This window comes from Mus caroli, unplaced genomic scaffold (assembly GCF_978045245.1).
Source record: "Mus caroli unplaced genomic scaffold, Mus_caroli_1 scaffold_20, whole genome shotgun sequence".
Classification (NCBI taxonomy): domain Eukaryota; kingdom Metazoa; phylum Chordata; class Mammalia; order Rodentia; family Muridae; genus Mus; species Mus caroli.
In genome coordinates, this window is record NW_028227275.1 from 15,062,878 (window position 1) to 15,082,957 (window position 20,080).

The 20,080-nt window shown below is 42.9% G+C and overlaps 1 protein-coding gene across 6 annotated transcripts in view; it reads right to left on the reverse strand.

Annotated features, from left to right (window-relative positions):
* The window catches only part of Gbf1 (golgi brefeldin A resistant guanine nucleotide exchange factor 1), a 129,802-nt gene that overhangs the window by 35,415 nt on the left and 74,307 nt on the right, over window positions 1–20,080 (reverse strand). For all 6 annotated transcript variants that reach the window (XM_021152101.3, XM_021152100.3, XM_029472353.2 and 3 more), the window contains exon 4: window positions 2,236–2,367. In XM_021152101.3, coding sequence (XP_021007760.1) covers window positions 2,236–2,367 — 132 coding nt within the window. The remainder of the gene's footprint in view (window positions 1–2,235; window positions 2,368–20,080) is intronic.

A 20,080-nucleotide genomic window follows, 5' to 3' on the forward strand; every position in this document is an offset into this window, starting at 1 on the left:
TCTCTACTATAAAAAGAGATTTTACAACTGTTAAAACAAATCCAAAATAGAGACAAAAGAAACTCAATGCTTCAACCTCAAGGACATAAAACAACATTCAGATTTTTGCCCACCAAAGTGGCACACACACAAAACAGAAAACTGGTAATACTAAGGGCTGAAGACAGCAAGGAGAAATGGAAACTCCCAGGGCATTGCTGGTAGGGATGAAAATGCTCTAACCTACTAGGGAAGCGATCTATAAAATGTAACACCTATAATACTTCACACAGAAATAAAATTAGTAAATATGATCATAGGAACACAGGTGTTTATTTCAGCTTATTTATAATGGCTTTAAAAAGAGAATAATGTAAACATTAAATAAAAAACACCATTATATCAAGGATGAATCAGGAGAAAAATGGGGAATTATTTCATAATTAAATTTCTGTTGGGGCAGCCGGGCGTGGTGGCGCATGCCTTTAATCCCAGCACTCGGGAGGCAGAGGCAGGTGGATTTCTGAGTTCGAGGCCAGCCTGGTCTACAGAGTGAGTTCCAGGACAGCCAAGGCTACACAGAGAAACCCTGTCTCGAAAAACCAAAAAAAAAAAAAAAAAAAAAAATGTCTGTTGGGGCAAGAAAAAGTTTGAGAAACATTTGTTAGGAATAGTTGTACAATGCTGTGGAATTATTTTCTTCTATTGATTAAAGGGGGCTGTGGATGTAGGCTGCTTGCCTAGAATGCATGAAGCCACTGTTTTGATCCTAACACTTCATAAAACTGGATGTGGGAGCAAAAGGGTCATTATCCCAGGATGGAAGGGAAAGGCAGGAAGACCTGAAATCCACAGCATCCTTCCTATAGAATGAATCTGAGGCCACCTTGTGCTCTATCTTAAAAAAAAAAAAGGTTAAAAGGTAAAATTATAGGGGTGTGTGTGTGTGTGTGTTTTCCTACAAAGAAAGGAATAAATCAACTATATAATTATGTGTATTCATCAAATAAACACTATTATGTGAAATACAGAAAATATATAATACAAATCCCCTCCCTCCCACTTAAAGAAAAAGGGTGATAATCAGGCTGACGGGATGGCTCATCAGTTAAGAATGCTCTGCTCTTCCAGAAAACTCAGGTTCCGTTCCTAGCACCTGGCTGGGATCGCTCATAAACGCAATAACTACAGTGTCAGGAGAGTCTGACGCCCTCTTCTGGCCTCTGTGGGCATCTGCATGCATATGGTATATATATAAATATATATTACATCTATATCTATATCTATAGGGACATGCATATTCACATAAAATAAAATGAATAAATCTTTTTTTTTTGAGGGGGTGGGGGACAGGGTTTCTCTGTGTAGCCCTGGCTGTCCTGGAACTCACTTTGTAGACCAGGTTGGCCTCGAACTCAGAAATCCGTCTGCCTCTGCCTCTCAAGTGCTGGGATTAAAGGGGTGCGCCACCACGCCCGGATAAATAAATCTTTTTTAAAGAAAGATAATACTGCCTATATCCAGTACTTGGGAGGCTGAGGCAGGAGGACTTCAACTTCCAGGCTACACAGAAAGACCCCGTCTTAAGATGAGTGTGTATATGTGGAGGGGTATGTGTGTGTGTTCGTATTTATATGCATCAAGAAAAAGATAAAAGCAGTCAAGCCATGTCACTAACACCACTTACTTAAAGAAGAGATTTTGGCGAGGAGAGACTTCTTTTCTTTCAGACGCCTCTACATAGTTTTCTTACAATCAGCACAAAATTGGAAAATAAAGCAAACCAGCCAGAGCGAGGGATGGCTCAGTGCATAAAGAAACTTGCTGTCAAGCCTAATGACTGAGTTTTATTCTTGGGACCCACATGATGGGAGAAAACCTATGCCACAGACTGTCCTCTGACCTCCATTGGGGACCTGTCTGTGTGCATGTCCCTTTTCCCTGCTTCCTGTTTTGTGTAATTTTAGAAACATGCTTGTTCCTTTGCATATAAATAAATAAAAGTAGTTTTCAAAAAAAGCAAACTAAACCTACAAGGGAACCACACTCTTAACTCTCCAAAGTGTGGTGGAAACTAGAGTCCCAGGCAATCTTCTCTCTTCTCTCCCTCCATGGATAACCCAGCCAATCAGCACCCTGAGAATAAGTAAGCCTATGTCTCCACTAGGAAAGGGACAGCTGGGCAAACCAGCTGGCTTAAGGCCTGTGCAGCAGGAGATGGAGTGTTGCAGATGCCACCAAAGCCTAAGTGCTTACCTATGAGTGCGTAGGACAGGAACTTGTTGACAGAGGTGAGTGCCAGGCCAGTGATAGGACCAGTGGTGTCTTCAGAGCGAATGACTTCCAGAAATGGACGAAGGAATACATTTGGCTCAATCTCTGAGAGTTCTGCAAGTAAAACAAGAAAAAAAGCCCACAAATCAAAAATGAAAAGACACTATCTAACAGAAGTTAATCCTGGCAGACGGTCATTTTTGTCTGTTGAATGAAGTTAGAGGGCTCCTTGTCTGGGTCAATCTTCTTCCCCCTAAAATGCCTTGAATTAAGTTCCTGACACTACCTTTTTATCTGTAAAAGGTTTAGGATTTAGCTCTAAAAGATTAATATTTTTTAAAAAGAACATTTAGAAAGTTAACAGTAAGATTATTAAAAGGGTGAGTTTTTTTTGTCATAAAGAAATTGTTTCATTACTGTTGTCTGTATGCTTGAGATTGAGTTCAGGACACTGCGGATGCAACTATTCTCCCAATGAGCTACATTCTCAGCCCTTGAGCACAGTCAAAAAAATTAACAATAGCTGGACATCAGGTGTGACAGTTCATATTCTAACCCCAGTTTTCAGGAGGCAGAAACAGGAAAATCACTACATGTTTGAAGGGAGCCTTATCTACATGGCAAGTTCCAGGGCAGCCAGGACTACATAGCAGGCTACTCTTGCTTCAAAATACAAACAAAAATTAAAAAGGAAAGGAACCAACAATACTAATTTAATATAACCAAATAGCATGAGTCAATTTTCTACACTCATTTCATCATTTCTTTAGTGATACACAGGTGAGCTTTACCTTGTTAACTAAAGACATTCCTGGGAGAGAGGGAAACCTGATTTCAGTTCCCTGATGGAAAGGAAGCCTGGAATAAGCAAAAGGCTGAGCAGCCTCCAGTCATAGTGACAGTTTGTAATCCTGCAAGGTCTTAACCCACCTCCCTCCCTCCCTCCTTCCCTCCCTTCCTCCCTTTTCCCTCCCTCTTTCCCAGAGCACACAGGTAGCTAACTGTCCTGAGATGAAGGAGCATCACAGTCTTTGAGAAAAAGTATGGTTTAGATAAGATCATGATTGGCCTTGAATCACACACTAAGCAGAGTTGAGACCTACATGGTTTTACAATTCCCAAACCACACATCTACCCTACCTCACTGCCAGCACATACTTGTACTGTAGCAGATCTGAGGCCAGGGTAAGACACACTACTCTGGACTTCCTGCCTACCTGACTTTGCTGACAGTTAAATTGCTTCTTTCTACTCTACTGTGGTTTGAGTTTTCAGAGCTAGTTTCCATTTTAGTTTTCCCAAACAGGCCGGAATCTTTTAGGGATATGATCAAGGCTATCCCACCTTACAGACTGAGGGGAGGGAAAGTAGGTGTGTAGGGCAGTGTGTGCGAGCTTCATTTTCATGCAAATGTAGGGCACTCCCTACTCAGTCCCTACCTTTCCTCCTCTCTAAGTAAACATTTTCTGGGCCGGCTGCTTCCCAGATTAACGCTTTAATTAACTGGCAGATTGGGTAGTATTTTCCAAGGCTGTCTGTATAGTGATCACATCAGCTGCACAAAACCTGCTTCTCATTCCCCACTGGATCCATCCAGAGATTGATGACTTACAGAAAAAACTAAAGAGAAATGTGTGTGTATGTGAGCATGCACATGTGTGCTAACAGACATTAAGGTAGAGAGAATACGGTGAGGAAGGGTGAAATACATAACACTTTTTAAAGGCTTGTTAAGAAATGTACCATTAGACTGGGGAACGGCTGAGTAAGGTGCTTGCTGCATAAGCACGTGGGCCTGGGTTCAGACCTCCAGCACCTGGGTAAAAAAAGTCTCTTACTCCAATGTGAAGGGCAGAGACGAGGGCCCTCCTAGCTGACTAAGTGAATTCCAGGTTCAGCAATGGAGGAAAATGTCTGATGTTCTGTATGCACATCTGCATGAACAAGTGACCACCCCACACACAAAAATTAAAACCATCTTCTCTTGCTGTTTTCGGAACACAATGTACCATGTCTGTCAGTCATCTAAAACATGACCATGTTTGGTATACTTGAGATATTTACCCGAGTTGCTGCATATCAATGGTTTGTCCCTACTTACTGCTGAATACTATTCTATTCTCCTTGTATGTTCTATAGTTTCTGTAGCCATTCACTGGCTGAAGGGCATCGGGTTCTCCAGTTTACTATCACCTGTCCATTTAAGCAATGGTTCTCAGCCTGTAGGTCGTCAGCCCTTTATAGGCAGAACAACCCTTTTACAGGGGTTGCCTACAACCATTAGAAAACAAAGATATTTATATTACAATTCATAATTACAGTTATAAAGTAACACAGAAAATCACTTTGTGGTTGGGGTCAGCATGGCACGAGGAATGCAACTGTGTTAATGGACGAGGCGTTAGGAAGGCTGAGCACCTCTGCTCTATGACACTTCTTTTTGTTTTGTTTTTTGTTTTTTGAGACAGGGTTTCTCTGTGTAGCCCTGGCTGTCCTGGAACTCACTCTGTAGACCAGGCTGGCCTTGAACTCAGAAATCCGCCTGCCTCTACCTCCCAAGTACTGGGATCAAAGGTGTGTGCCACCACCGCCTGGCTATATGACACTTCTTATCTCATCTGAATTCCAGTCTTTTCCATCCTTTACATATTATACAGCAGACATATTTTCTTTTTATTTATTTATTTTGAGCAGGGTTTCTCTGTAAAATCCTGACTATTCTAGAATTCACTCTGTAGACTAGGCTGGCCTCAAACTCACTCGGAGCTCCACCTGCCTCTGACTTCTGAGTTTTGGAGTTAAATTAAAGGTGTGTATCACCACCTTCCTGTGAAACCCAATTATCAATATTTATTTTATCTATTGTATTTTGGTTTGATGCTTAGAGTCACTTTATTGAACCTTAGGCACTTTTAGATCCCCCCCCCCCTTGAAACAAGATTTTATGTAGCCTAGACTATTCTTGAACTCCTTATCCTCCTGTTTCTAACTAAGTGCTAGAATGATGGGGGTGTGGAACCACATCGGGCTCTCTTTTGTCTGGTGTGTGTGTGTGTGTGTGTGTGTGTGTGTGTGTGTGTGAACGGGTCTCATTAAGCAAACTGGAACTAAAAACACTTTTTAAATATTTTTTGGATTTATTTATTTATTTTAGTGTACGGGTGTTTTGCCTGTGTATGTACGTGTACCATGTGCAAGCCTGGTGCCTGTGGAGGTAAGAAGCAGGGATTTAGTTCCTTGGAACTGGAGTTAGGGATGATGGTGTCCCACCAGTAGGTGGGACAGAACTGGGTCCTCTGCAGAGACACAAGTGCTCTTTGCTCTGAGCCATCTCTCAAGGCTCAAACATAAAGAATTTTCTTAAAAAGTCATTATCTCTCGAATGTAGCTGTCAAAAATATTAACCACACACGTTGGCCTAGAATGCAACATTACCAGAAATGCAGCTCTGTATTGCAGACAGAGTTGGGATAAGAGAGACAGACAGATGGACACTGTTGATGGGACATGTACTGGCAGCCTGGCTATTGCTCCTTGTTTTGTGGCATTGTTCCCCAAACCTTTCAAGATTGTATATTTAGGTTCAGCTGCCTTGGGCACTTTTCTGAGCACTTTGCAGAGTGACATGTGACCAATCAAAGGACTGCTGCTCCGTGGACTGTTTCCTGTTTCCTCGCAGGACGAATCGGATGAGCTCCTGCAGCACAGGTCTGATGCTTTTGCTCCCCACAGGTAAAATGGAAATGCCCCTGTATCACAAAGGTCTTGCAAGCGGGTAGCAGAAGCACTCAAGACCCCTCAGTACTGGCAGCACAAGGAGCTCGTGATGCCCTGCTGTAGTAATGGTTCTGGTTGTTGACAAGAAGGGAGTAAGCGGGATTTTCCATGCTTACGGGATGTGGAGATTCTTGGCTTTGGCTACTGACCTCTTAGGCTCATTAGCTAGAAATTTTACTAATATCAGTTTGGAGTTTTCTTTTTGTATTTTCTATTTAAGTCCTCTGTAAATACCTGACAGGGCAGTAATAGATAATGAACTTATAAAGTATCTTCTCTTCTTGATGCTATTGGAGAATGAAACTTTTTACTGGATTAGAAGAATTCTGATTGAAAAAGCTGCTCCAAGTGCAATGGCTGCATGAAGCTGGGGTGCACCAACATGCTATAAAGTAGGGCAACACAATTTTTTTAATTTCTCCTGGGCTTTGAAACTGCCTGCTTGAGTCTGGACTTGATGGTAATAGTGCATGCAGAGTAAGAACGACAGCAGATTTAGCTTGCCTGTATGTTACAGACGAATTGCTCACCGGTTCCCTCTAGGAAAAAAAAAAGACAAAACCCAAAAAACCTAGTGTTTAAAGCTCACATATCAACTTGTGCTCCAGGGAGGAAGATGGCTCAGTCTGTCCTCAAGCCTATATTTGAGGACAGTCCCTACGGGCCTCATTTAGACTGCTGGCCTTGTTAAAGGGGCCTGGCTCTCCCTTCTGGATTAGGAGCGAACCTGGACAAACCTAAGGCTTAATTTAGAGGGCAGTATTCCAATCAATAAAGTGTAGAGCCACTGGCAGGAGAAGAGGAACAGAAGAAACTAAATCCTAGGATAGTTGAGCTATAACACTTTATTTGTCATTTTAGTCATAGTTAGTCACCCTATAGAAATAACTTGGTACTGAGGCTGGAGAGATAGTTTAGCAGTTAGGACTATTGCCTGTTCTTTCAGTGGATCTGGGTTCAATTCCCAACATCCACAAAACAGGTTACAACTGTCTGTAACTCCAGTTCCAGAGGCTCTGGCACCCAAACACAGTAAGACATGGAGGCAAAACACCAATGTACATTAAAAAAAATAAACAAATCCTTTAAACTTGCTCCTTAAAGAAATAGTTTGGTATATTTTTAAAGAATGTAATGCAGCGTTTATGCACCCTGGCTTTGGAGTTAACAAGCCCTACATTCAAATTCTGTTTTCCTTTTATTGTATGATCTTGAGTATCAGAATTTATGGAAGTCTTCACTTCTTTATTAGTGAAAATGAAGATGGTGGTATGGTTTCTTAGAGTTACTGACTGAGAGAATAAAATGGTCTAAGTATGTCCTGTCTCACTAATGCTGCCCAGGCTGGTCTCAACCTCCTGAAGCTCAGATCACAGGATCTACAGCACCACAATTACCATGCAGTTTACTGTTGAGGAGAGAGGCATTCAAGTTCTTTTCCCAGGCAACGCAATAGCAATAGGATTTGCATGAAGTAATAGGCAGCACCTCTAGTAGCAAACTACCCTTGCCATCTAGCAGGGATGCCCTCAGTGAGCCAACCTTTACTGCTGTTCCAACCAGGAACTGTACTGACAGACAGTAAGTAAGGGACTTTCCTTCTGTGCCCTACCCTTAAGCTAATCTCACTTTATGTATAAGTGTTTTGCCTACATGTATGACTGCATACCATGTGTGAGCCTGGTGCCTTCAGAGGTCTGAAGAGGGTGTCAGATCCCCTGCCACTGGAATTACAGATGGCTTTGATCCACTATGTGGGTTATGGAAACTGAATCTGGGTCTTCTGCATGAGAAACAAGTACTTCTAACCATAGAGCCATCTCTCCAGCACAGTTTACCTTTTTAAAGGGGAAGTGCAATGTGATCTCAAGCAGGACAGGTTAACCCTACTTAACTGCAGAAAACAGTTCAAGCCCTCAGGCACAGAGGTTTACAGAAAGCAGTCTGTTGTTGGCCCATGTGTGGTTGGGCTGTGTCACATCCTCTACTCTCCCCCATAGGGGAAACTGTGCTGCAAGGACAGAAAGATGGTGGAGACTTTGTTTGACAAGGTGGTCCAGCCAGAGAGCACATACAAGAGCCCCTTTCTTCACTGGTGGTCTTGAAACTTTTTGTGGCAGATATCTACGAAGGATGAGTTTTTTATGTCATTTTTGACTCTATCATCTCTGGGTACTTGTGAACATGGCCTGCAAATTATCAAGACAGTTAGAAGGAAATATAAGTTTATGATTTCTAATCCTCAGACTTTTGGACATTAACCCTTAAATGTGCAAGCTGATGAATCACTTGAGTTTAATCAGAGTCTAGCCACTCAACCAAATTGGAGGCAGCTGTGTAGCTCATGCCTGTCATCTCAGTTGCTTAAGAGACGGAGGCAAAAGGTTTATAGATTCAAAGCCTGGTTGAGCTACAGATGGAGTTCAAGATCAGCCAGAGGAATTTAGTGAGACCCCGTCTCAACACTGAGTTAGCTGATGAAGCTCAGTAGTAGAGCCCTTACCTAATACCTGCAAGGTCCTGGCTTCAATCCCCAGTACCAACCAATAAACACATTATCTTAACTAAAAAGTAGAATTCCTAAAGTAACACAAATGTTTAAAAACAAAACCCAAATTGGGTCGGTTGGCGGACTAATAAGTGAATACTTTCCAAAATATTTTATTTTCACTTTATAAAAATATTTGCATTGGAGGCTGAAGAGATGTAACTTCAGCTCCAGGGGTTCTGATGTCCTCTTCTGGCCTCTATGAGTTTAAATGCACACAGGTAGCATTTACACCCAAGCAAATGTGTATTCACGTGTGTGTGTGTGTGTGTGTGTGTGTATGTGTGTGTGTGTGTACATGCTCTCGTGTAGGTCTGAGGGCAAGCCCCTAACCTGCCTCTCTTTTAATTTTCTGTTAAAAGATTTATTTATTTCTATTTTACATGTATGAATATTTGTCTGCATGTATGTCTGTGTACCATATGTGTGCCTGATGCCCATGTTCTGAACTACTGAGCTATCTCTCCAGCCCTGAAATCATTTTTTAAATTTTAATTTAATAAAAAAATTCATCATTATATATGTTTTTTGAGAAACAGTTTCTTTATGTAGCCCTACGTTGTCTGGACTCCCTACATATACCAGGTCAGCTCTCAGACTCATAGAGAACTGCTTGCCTCCACCTCCTGAGTGCTGAGATAAAGACATACACCATCACAATGGCTTCACTCTTTTTTTTTTTTGGCTTTTTGAGTCAAGATTTATGTAGCCCTGGCTGTCCTGGAACTCGCTCTATGGACAGACTGGCTTCAAACTCATAGAGAACCAGCATGCACCACCACCTGACTTATCTTCATTCTTAAAAAATTATTATTATTATTATTATTATTATTATTTTCTTTTTCAAGACAGGGTTTCTCTGTGTAGCCCTGGCTGTCCTGGAACTCACTCTGTAGACCAGGCTGGCCTCAAAGTCAGAGCTCCACCTGCCTCTGCCTCCCGAGTGCTGGGATTAAAGGCATATGCCAGCAGGCTTATTTTCTTATTATGAACTCTGTGAAGGTATGTGTGGCGACATGTGAGCATGTGTAAGTGAGTACAGCTGTCTTCTGGGCCAGAGGTGTTGGAGCAACTGGAATTGGAGTTACAGACAGTTGTGAGCTGCCTGATGTGACTGGTGAGAACCAAGCTTGGGTCCTCTGAAAGAGCAAGTGTTCTTAACCGCTAAGTCATGTCTCCAGTTCCATGGCTTCACTCCTAAATAATCACAATAGCAAAGATAATCTTCAGCTCTCCTCTGCCCTTCAGCCTCCCAAGTCTAGAGCACCATAAGCACTGGATTGAAAAGTGGACATATGCTAGGCAAACTAGAAGGTAAGAGCTGGGAGAAAAAACCCAAACAGGCCACTGTCAGAACTTCAATGGGGCTTGCTTTCTCCTGCAGCTGACTTTGTTAAAGCTTGCATTGTGTACGTTTATTCAAAATTCTTTTTCTTTTTTCTTTTTTTTTTTGGTTTTTCGAGACAGGGTTTCTCTGTGTAGCCCTGGCTGTCCTGGCACTCACCTTGTAGACCAGGCTGGCCTCGAACTCAGAAATCCGCCTGCCTCTGCCTCCCAAGTGCTGGGATTAAAGGCGTGCGCCACCACGCCCGGCTATTCAAAATTCTTTACTTTGCATTTATAATCTTAAGTTTTAGCTCTTTAAGGAGTCTTTTTAAAATTCTGGTTAAATCACTCCTCCTGCCTTCATTAGGAAACCCCTGTAGATGAAGACACTATGGATCAGAGAAGTAGAGCATTTTGTGCCCGGTCACAGGGTTAGTACTGGAACCAAGACTTGGCCTAGTGCGCTTCTTTATTTCATTTCTCTCATAGAATAGAGCACGGTTGCCAGGCCTATCTAGCTCTGATCCATCAGTTTAGGATCAGGATTACAAGTTAGTGGAAGTTGCCTCTGGCATTTTTTTCCCCCTGAAATTAACTAGTTTGTAAAACCAAGCCTATGTGCCCACGTGACCATTCACACCACTGGATAACTTTAAAGCTAACAATCAGAGGGAAAGACACTGCATGGCTCCCCCTTTACCATGGTGGTTTGGGTGTTTTTGTTGTTGTTGTTGTTTGTTTGTTTTGTTTTAAAGACAGAGTTGCTCCTGTGCTTGCTTTAGCAGCATACATTCTGAAGACAGGGGCATCCCACATGGCTAAGGCTGGCCTTACACTTGTTATGGACCACCACAAGGTAGGGTCCAACTTGCGGATTCTCCTGTTTTAGCCTCCTGAATGTTCAGAGTGGATCTTTTTTTTTTTTTTTTTTTAATGTTATGCGATCCAGGTTGGTGCACTGGTTGGCCTTGATCTCATGGCAACCTGCTATTTCAGCCTTCTGTATCTCACGTACGTGTTATCATGGCCAGCTTTCAAACACAACTCTGTTTGTTTGTTTTTGAGACAGGGTTTCTCTGTATAGCCCTGGCTGTCCTGGAACTTACTTTATAGACCAAGGTCACATAGATCCATCCCTCTGCCTCCCAGTGCTGGGATTAAAGGCATACGTCACCACTGCCTGGTGCCTGTCCCCACACCTCTTTTTAAAAAGATATTGTTTTACTATATAGCGGTGGCTGACTTGAAACTCACAGATCTGCCTGCCTTTGCTTCCCAAGCATTGGGATTAAAGGTATGTGTTATCATACCAGGCTTGGACCACTACTCTTTATGTCCCCTGGTGATCAAAAACCTCATAGTTCCTAACTACTAAACTTCCAGCACCTCAGAAATTTCTTTTGTAGAATACTCTCAAGCTCTGACTTTCAGAAGAAATATAATCTTGAATAAAAAATATATACAATAGTGAGAAAAGTAGAATATGGTGACCTAACAATTCCTGCTAAGTTTGAATATGTCAGCAGAGACAGAAAAACCAAACAGGAATTGTGCTCAAATAATTTTGCCCTATGCCTCTGGATATAGAAATGTCAGGGGGGAGGGGCTGCAGAGATGGCTCAGAGGCTAAGAGCACTGACTGCTCTTCCACAGGTCCTGAGTTCAATTCCCAGCAACCACATGACGGCTCACAACCATCAGTAATGGGATCTGATGCCCTCTTCTGGTGTGTCTGAAGATAGCTATAGTGTACTCACATACATGAAATAAACACATGATTAAAGAGAGTTAAATGAACAACGTGTGTTTCTATCATGGGGTGATTTACATGATGTCGTCAGTGTGATCCATCTTGTGAATGATTCTGCCTCTAGAAACCTTAGTCAATATCTGTAGGATGAAGAGCTACGATGAAGGCAGGCTGATGACCCTATAGAAAGCAGGAAGAGAGAAGTAGACTCCGAGGGTAAAAGGGTTGAGGCAGGCATTTCTGAAGCTAAATGGTGTTGAAATAACATCCCCCAGGCCTTTTTCCTTGTCAGCGTAATCCCATTGAGAATGCCCAACTGCCCCTGATAAGAGTCACTCAGGAGTGAAGAGCTTCGCGACCAGGGAAAGCAGCTTATGTGTGCATTTCAGTTCAGGAATGTGTCAGCCCGATGCTGGCCACATGAGAAAAGGCTACCGCAGCTGAGAACACCATTCCTGGGAGGGTAGTACGCACTAGGAGAGCAGGCTAGGAGTGTCTGTCCTCTTTTGTCGAAGGGCAATGCTTGAAGCCACATGCAGGCTCTGACCTGAGAAAACTGTCAGACTCATCTCCTCTTTGGTCAGGTCACCCATCATTTGAGAAGACAGGAGAGTTGGTGGGCACGGGCAGTTCTCAGATTTATACGAGAGGGGCAAAGTGTGACTTCTGTTTTAATGTCCTAATACAGGTAGCCAAGCCTCCTGTTCACTAGTGCTGAGCTAGTTCTAAGGACAATGTAATAAGTCACCTCGAGAAGTTTGCCTTCTATCCTGCATTAATCTGACCTTAGAGACTCTACAATTTGTGGCCTTGACTAGTCAGAAATTGAACCTGCAGTTGATTTTAAGAGAACCCCAGCCGGGCGTGGTGGCGCACGCCTTTAATACCAGCACTCGGGAGGCAGAGGCAGGTGGATTTCTGAGTTCGAGGCCAGCCTGGGCTACAGAGTGAGTTCCAGGACAGCCAGGGCTACACAGAGAAACCCTGTCTCGTAAAACAAACAAACAAACAAAAAATAAAATTAAAAAAAATAAATAAATAAATAAAAAAGAGAGAACCCCACTACTTCTTTCACCAGCAGGGCTTGGATTTTCCTCCTTAAAACTGTTTCTCCAATCCAAGAACACGCACCAGTCACCTTCAGAGAACCCTACACCTAATCCGTAGCACTCTTTGTTTACTGGACTGTTTGTGCCTTAAGGCTGCCTCTTTCCAGGGCTGGAATTCTGTCTGCTCCTCTATGGTGTCACGTATCTCCTTGGCTGTGAAATGATTCCGTAGGCCTACTATGAGCAGCGTCATGATGCTTGTCTTCAGCAGGACTCTAGAAATATCTAGGTAAATCTAGTCTTCAGGAAGGCCAATCTTGAAAGTACATCACCAGAAACCTTTCTTTCTGCTGTAGTTTCATAGGAAGCAATAAAGTTGAGTGACTAAGTGGCATAGAGAGCTCTTGGAGTCAGATGGACCAGGACTTGACTCCAGCTTTTGGCACTCATTAGTTTTATAATCTTAACTATATCTCCGTATTTTTTTTAGTTTCATTTTTAATCTACAAAAATGAAGCTTACAAAGAGAAAAAGATAGGTTATTGGGTAGGTATAGGGTGTATGGCATGGCACAAAGTACTAAATAGTGGCTGTTCTTATTATCTTTCTCTCCTCTAAAACGGCCATGAACAGTCCAATCAAGAAGGTACCATGAACAGCCCTGGAAGCACTGGATACAGCCCTCAAGTTAAATACAATCCAACCAAGGAGTGAGAAATCAGTATTCCCGCAAGACTAACGATCTAGACAAGAAACAAACGCCCAGCTCCTTTCTCTGATATATGTATACCTTGAAATGGATAGGAATTAAAAGGGCCACAAGTTATCTGGTATCTTGGAATTTATCTTTAACTTCTATTCCTTTTAAGATCATGGATGAGACAGGAGAACATGGAGTTCAGAACCAGAATGAACTGCATAGTAAAACCCTGTATAACAAAATAAGAAACAAACACAGTATTTTTGTTTTTTGTTTTTTGGGTTTTTTTGTTTTGTTTTGTTTGTTTTTCGAGACAGGGTTTCTCTGTATAGCCCTGGTACCCATTTTCTCATTTTGTGTATATACAGGGCATAATGCATGAAATAAAGTATACAATAAGTATAATAAGATATTATTATTTAGGGTTTTTTAACCCTAGAGTCCTAGTCCAAAGTTCTCTATACTGTTAAATAACTTATTTTTTAAGTTTTAAGTAAATATAAAAAAAGTGGGCAGTGGTAATAGTATACACCTTTAATCCCAGCACTCAGGAAGCAGAGGTAGACAGATCTCTGTGAATTTGAGGCCAGCCTTGTCTATAGTGCTAGTTCCAGGTCACTCGGTGCTACACAAAGAAACCTTGTCTCAAAAAAAACCAAAATAAATAAATAAATAAAAAAATTTAAATTTATTATTAGCAGGATGGTGGTGGCACATGCCTTTAGTCTCATCACTTGGGAGGCAGAGGCAGGCAGATCTCCAAGTTCAAGTCCAGCCTGATTTACAGAGTGAATTCCAGTGTTATGCCAGGAAGTGCTCATGAATCCCAAAAGATCACCAAGGAGCTGACTCTGGTGCAATCTAAGGGCCTTTATTTACAAGCTAGAGCTTGGGCCACACAGCTGTCTCTAACACAGTAGAACGGGAGGGTGCAGGCCCAAGCTCTCAGTGGGACAGGCTCTATAGGAAATGGTGAGCAAGTGAGGGGTTCCAGCCTGGCAAGCATCCAGTTGTATGACTACTGTAAGCCTGGCAAGCACCTAGTTGTGTGACTACTGTAGGCCGACAGGGGGTATTCTGAAGTAAAACCCTGAATGATCACAGATGGTCTGAATGTATTTCAGAAACAGACTATCTTTGACAGTTGCTAGAAAGTAGCTAGGGAGTAACTCTGGCGTATGGGCAAAGGACAAGTTATGGGGTCCTTCCTGGTACTTGGGTATAGCCTGGGTTCAGTTATAGGTGAACTTTCTCTTAAGGTGGAGGCCCATCCAAGATGGAGTAGGTTTGGCCTCTTATCAGGACAGCCAGAGCTACACAGAGAAATTCTGCCTTGAAAAAAACCAAAACAAAACAAAACAAATATATTTTTTTAAAAAGTAGCCCTTTCTACCTTTCCTAAATCTGTGTGTGTTTGTGTATTTAAAACAATCCATGTTTTTACTTTTTTTATGTGTGAGTACATATATGTGTGTGTGTATATATATATATATGTGTGTGTGTGTGTATATACACATATATACATACATATATATGTGTGTATATACATACATACATGTGTGTGTATATATATATGCATATATATATATGCATATATATATATATGTATATATATATATATATATATATATATATATATAGGTTGTTCTAAGCTGCCTGATTTGGATGTTAGAACCCAAACTTGAGTCCTCTCGAAGAGCAGCAAGTGCCCTTAACCACTGAGCCGCCTTTCCAGCCCCATGAATTTGAAATGTTTTTTTTTAGGTAATCTCATTATAGATCCTTGGCTGGCTTGGAATACACTCTGTAGACCAGGCTGGCCTCTAATTCAGAGATCCATCTGCTCTTGCCTCCTGAGTGCTAGAATTAAAGGTTTACACAACCACATCTGTCTTCATTTATTCATTTGATAAAATGAGACACTTAGAGAAGTTAAATAACTGAAATGACACATCTACTAAGTTGCAATAGACTGATAAAGGAAATAAGATTCTAAACACATGGGCAGCCACACCATGCTCAAAGATGAGAAGGCACAGCATAGGAATGATGCCATTCCCCTAAACTCATCTGCACAGCCAATGGATTTCTTTGAAATTCCAAAACAGATTATTTGTAAATATAGACAAGGGTATATTAAAATTGAAATAGAAAGACTAAAGAACTAGAATACAGAGTAATACTAAAAAAGAAAAAGTTAATTATACTACTGAATAGAAATATGTAGCAGTGGGGGATGGGGAACTGGAGGTAGCCACTAGGAAAGTCTCAGATGCCAGGGAAGCAGGAGGCTCCCAGGACCTACGGTGATGACTTAAGCAGAAATACCCAACAAAGAGGAGAAAGAACCTGTAGTGACCATCTCCAGTAGATAGGCAGGGCCCCCAGTTGAGGGATGGGGCCACCCACTCATCTCAAAATCGTTAACCCAGAAATGTTCCTGTTTGCAAAGGAAAGACAGGGACAAAAAAATGGAATAGAGACTGAAGGAAAGGCCATCCAGAGTCGGCCCCACCTTGGGATCCACCCCATCTGCAGACACCAAACCCCCACACTATTGCTGACACTAAGAAGCACTTGCTGACAGGAGCATGGTATGGCTGTTCCCTGAGAGGCTCTGCCAGAGCCTGACTAATACAGATGCAGACAGTTATATCCAACCATCGGACTGAGCATGGGAACCCCAATGGAAGAACTAGGGGAAGGACTGAAAGAGCTGAAGGGGATTGCAACCCCATAAGAAGAACAATATCAACTAACTGAACTCCCCAGAGCTCCCAGGGACTAAACCACCAACCAAAGAGTATACGTGGCTCCAGATGCATGTGTAGTAGAGGATGGCCTTAGCTAGCATCGATGGGAGGGGAGGCCGTTGGTCCTGTGGAGGCTTAATGCCCCAGCATAGGGGGATGCTAGAGTGGTGAGGTGGGAGTGGATGAATGGGTGGAGGTGCACCCTCATAGAGGCCAAGAGGAGGAGGGAGAGAGGGATGAGATGGGGAGGGGGATTGTGGAGGGGTAACCAGGAAGGAGAACATCATTTTAAATGTAAAGGAATAAAATGATTAATAAAAAAGATTATTACATTAAAAAAAAAAACACCCTCAATGAGAAATGTTGGAACAGAACGTCCAAATACAAAATATTTAAACCTTCCATTCCAAGCAACACCAGTTAAGCAGACTTCTTGGTAAGAACTGAGCATGATGACTCATGGCTATAATCCCAGCACTTGGGAGGCAGAGGCAGCACAGTCAAGACAGCATAGGCTACATAGCCTAGTTAAGGCCAGCGCAGACTACATGACAAGATCTTGTCTCAAAACAACAAAGAGATCAGAAGTTAAAAACTACACATCTATAAATATTTAAAAAAAAAAAAAAGAAAATGGGATGGGGAAAAGGTCAAATGAACTCAGATATTAAATCAAAACATAATCTGTGCTTTTTTTTTTTTTTTTTGGTTTTTCGAGACAGGGTTTCTCTGTGTAGCCTTGGCTGTCCTGGAACTCACTTTGTAGACCAGGCTGGCCTCGAACTCAGAAATCCGCCTGCCTCTGCCTCCCGAGTGCTGGGATTAAAGGCATGCGCCACCACGCCCGGCTTAATCTGTGCTTTTAATTTCTGAGTTCAAGACCAGCTGGTCTATATAGTGAGATCCAGGTCTAACAAAGCTATATAGCAAGACACTGTCTTGAAACAAGGAAACAAGCAAACATAAATATTCATAAACTGAACTTGTTCAAAAATAAAAACAGCTGGATGTGATGGTACTCACTTGTGTAATATCTGGATGTGATGGTGCTCACTTGTGTAATAGCTGGATGTGATGGTGCTCACTTGTGTAATAGCTGGATGTGATGGTGCTCACTTGTGTACAGCTGGATGTGATGGTGCTCACTTGTGTAATAGCTGGATGTGATGGTGCTCACTTGTGTACAGCTGGATGTGATGGTGCTCACTTGTGTAACAGCTGGATGTGATGGTGCTCACTTGTGTAAGAGCTGGATGTGATGGTGCTCACTTGTGTAACAGCTGGATGTGATGGTGCTCACTTGTGTAACAGCTGGATGTGATGGTGCTCACTTGTGTACAGCTGGATGTGATGGTACTCACTTGTGTAATATCTGGATGTGATGGTGCTCACTTGTGTACAGCTGGATGTGATGGTGCTCACTTGTGTAATAGCTGGATGTGATGGTGCTCACTTGTGTAACTGCTGGATGTGATGGTGCTCACTTGTGTAATATCTGGATGTGATGGTGCTCACTTGTGTACAGCTGGATGTGATGGTGCTCACTTGTGTAATAGCTGGATGTGATGGTGCTCACTTGTGTAACAGCTGGATGTGATGGTGCTCACTTGTGTACAGCTGGATGTGATGGTGCTCACTTGTGTAACAGCTGGATGTGATGGTGCTCACTTGTGTACAGCTGGATGTGATGGTGCTCACTTGTGTAATAGCTGGATGTGATGGTGCTCACTTGTGTAACAGCTGGATGTAATGGTGCTCACTTGTGTAATAGCTGGATGTGATGGTGCTCACTTGTGTAACAGCTGGATGTGATGGTGCTCACTTGTGTACAGCTGGATGTGATGGTGCTCACTTGTGTAACAGCTGGATGTGATGATGCTCACTCGTGTAACAGCTGGATGTGATGGTGCTCACTTGTGTAACAGCTGGATGTGATGGTGCTCACTTGTGTAATAGCTGGATGTGATGGTGCTCACTTGTGTACAGCTGGATGTGATGGTGCTCACTCGTGTAACAGCTGGATGTGATGGTGCTCACTTGTGTACAGCTGGATGTGATGGTGCTCACTTGTGTACAGCTGGATGTGATGGTGCTCACTTGTGTAATAGCTGGATGTGATGGTGCTCACTTGTGTAACAGCTGGATGTGATGGTGCTCACTTGTGTACAGCTGGATGTGATGGTGCTCACTTGTGTAACAGCTGGATGTGATGGTGCTCACTTGTGTAACTGCTGGATGTGATGGTGCTCACTTGTGTAATAGCTGGATGTGATGGTGCTCACTTGTGTAACAGCTGGATGTGATGATGCTCACTCGTGTAACAGCTGGATGTGATGGTGCTCACTTGTGTAACAGCTGGATGTGATGATGCTCACTCGTGTAACAGCTGGATGTGATGGTGCTCACTTGTGTACAGCTGGATGTGATGGTGCTCACTTGTGTAATAGCTGGATGTGATGGTGCTCACTTGTGTAACAGCTTGATGTGATGGTGCTCACTTGTGTAACAGCTGGATGTGATGGTGCTCACTTGTGTAATAGCTGGATGTGATGGTGCTCACTTGTGTAACAGCTGGATGTGATGGTGCTCACTTGTGTAATAGCTGGATGTGATGGTACTCACTTGTGTAATAGCTGGATGTGATGGTGCTCACTTGTGTAACAGCTGGATGTGATGGTGCTCACTCGTGTAACAGCTGGATGTGATGGTGCTCACTTGTGTAACAGCTGGATGTGATGATGCTCACTCGTGTAACAGCTGGATGTGATGGTGCTCACTTGTGTAACAGCTGGATGTGATGGTGTTCACTTGTGTACAGCTGGATGTGATGGTGCTCACTTGTGTAATAGCTGGATGTGATGGTGCTCACTTGTGTAACAGCTGGATGTGATGGTGCTCACTTGTGTAATAGCTGGATGTGATGGTGCTCACTTGTGTAACAGCTGGATGTGATGGTGCTCACTTGTGTAACAGCTGGATGTGATGGTGCTCACTTGTGTAACAGCTGGATGTGATGGTGCTCACTTGTGTACAGCTGGATGTGATGGTGCTCACTTGTGTAATAGCTGGATGTGATGGTGCTCACTTGTGTAACTGCTGGATGTGATGGTGCTCACTTGTGTAATAGCTGGATGTGATGGTGCTCACTTGTGTAACAGCTGGATGTGATGGTGCTCACTTGTGTACAGCTGGATGTGATGGTGCTCACTTGTGTAACTGCTGGATGTGATGGTGCTCACTTGTGTAACAGCTGGATGTGATGGTGCTCACTTGTGTAACAGCTGGATGTGATGGTGCTCACTTGTGTAACAGCTGGATGTGATGGTGCTCACTTGTGTACAGCTGGATGTGATGGTGCTCACTTGTGTAACAGCTGGATGTGATGGTGCTCACTTGTGTAACAGCTGGATGTGATGGTGCTCACTTGTGTAACAGCTGGATGTGATGGTGCTCACTTGTGTAACAGCTGGATGTGATGGTGCTCACTTGTGTAATAGCTGGATGTGATGGTGCTCACTTGTGTAACAGCTGGATGTGATGGTGCTCACTTGTGTACAGCTGGATGTGATGGTGCTCACTTGTGTAATAGCTGGATGTGATGGAGCTCACTTGTAAACAGGACGTAGGCAGCAGAGGCAAGCAAGGGTCTGTAAGTCTGGGACCAGCCCAGCCTATACAGTAAATTCCAGCCTACCGAGGCTATAAGACCCTGTCTCAAAACAAACAGACAAACAAGCAAATACAAAACCCAAACCAGACAAACATAAAGGATAAAGAGATGGCTCCGTTAGTAAAGCCCTTCCTACGCAAGGGTGAGAACCTGAGTTTGGGCATCAGTACTTCCTGACGTCGGGCGAGTGTGGAAGTCTGCCTGTAGTCACGATACTCAGGAGTCAACCACAGGGGATCCCCAGACCAAGCTGG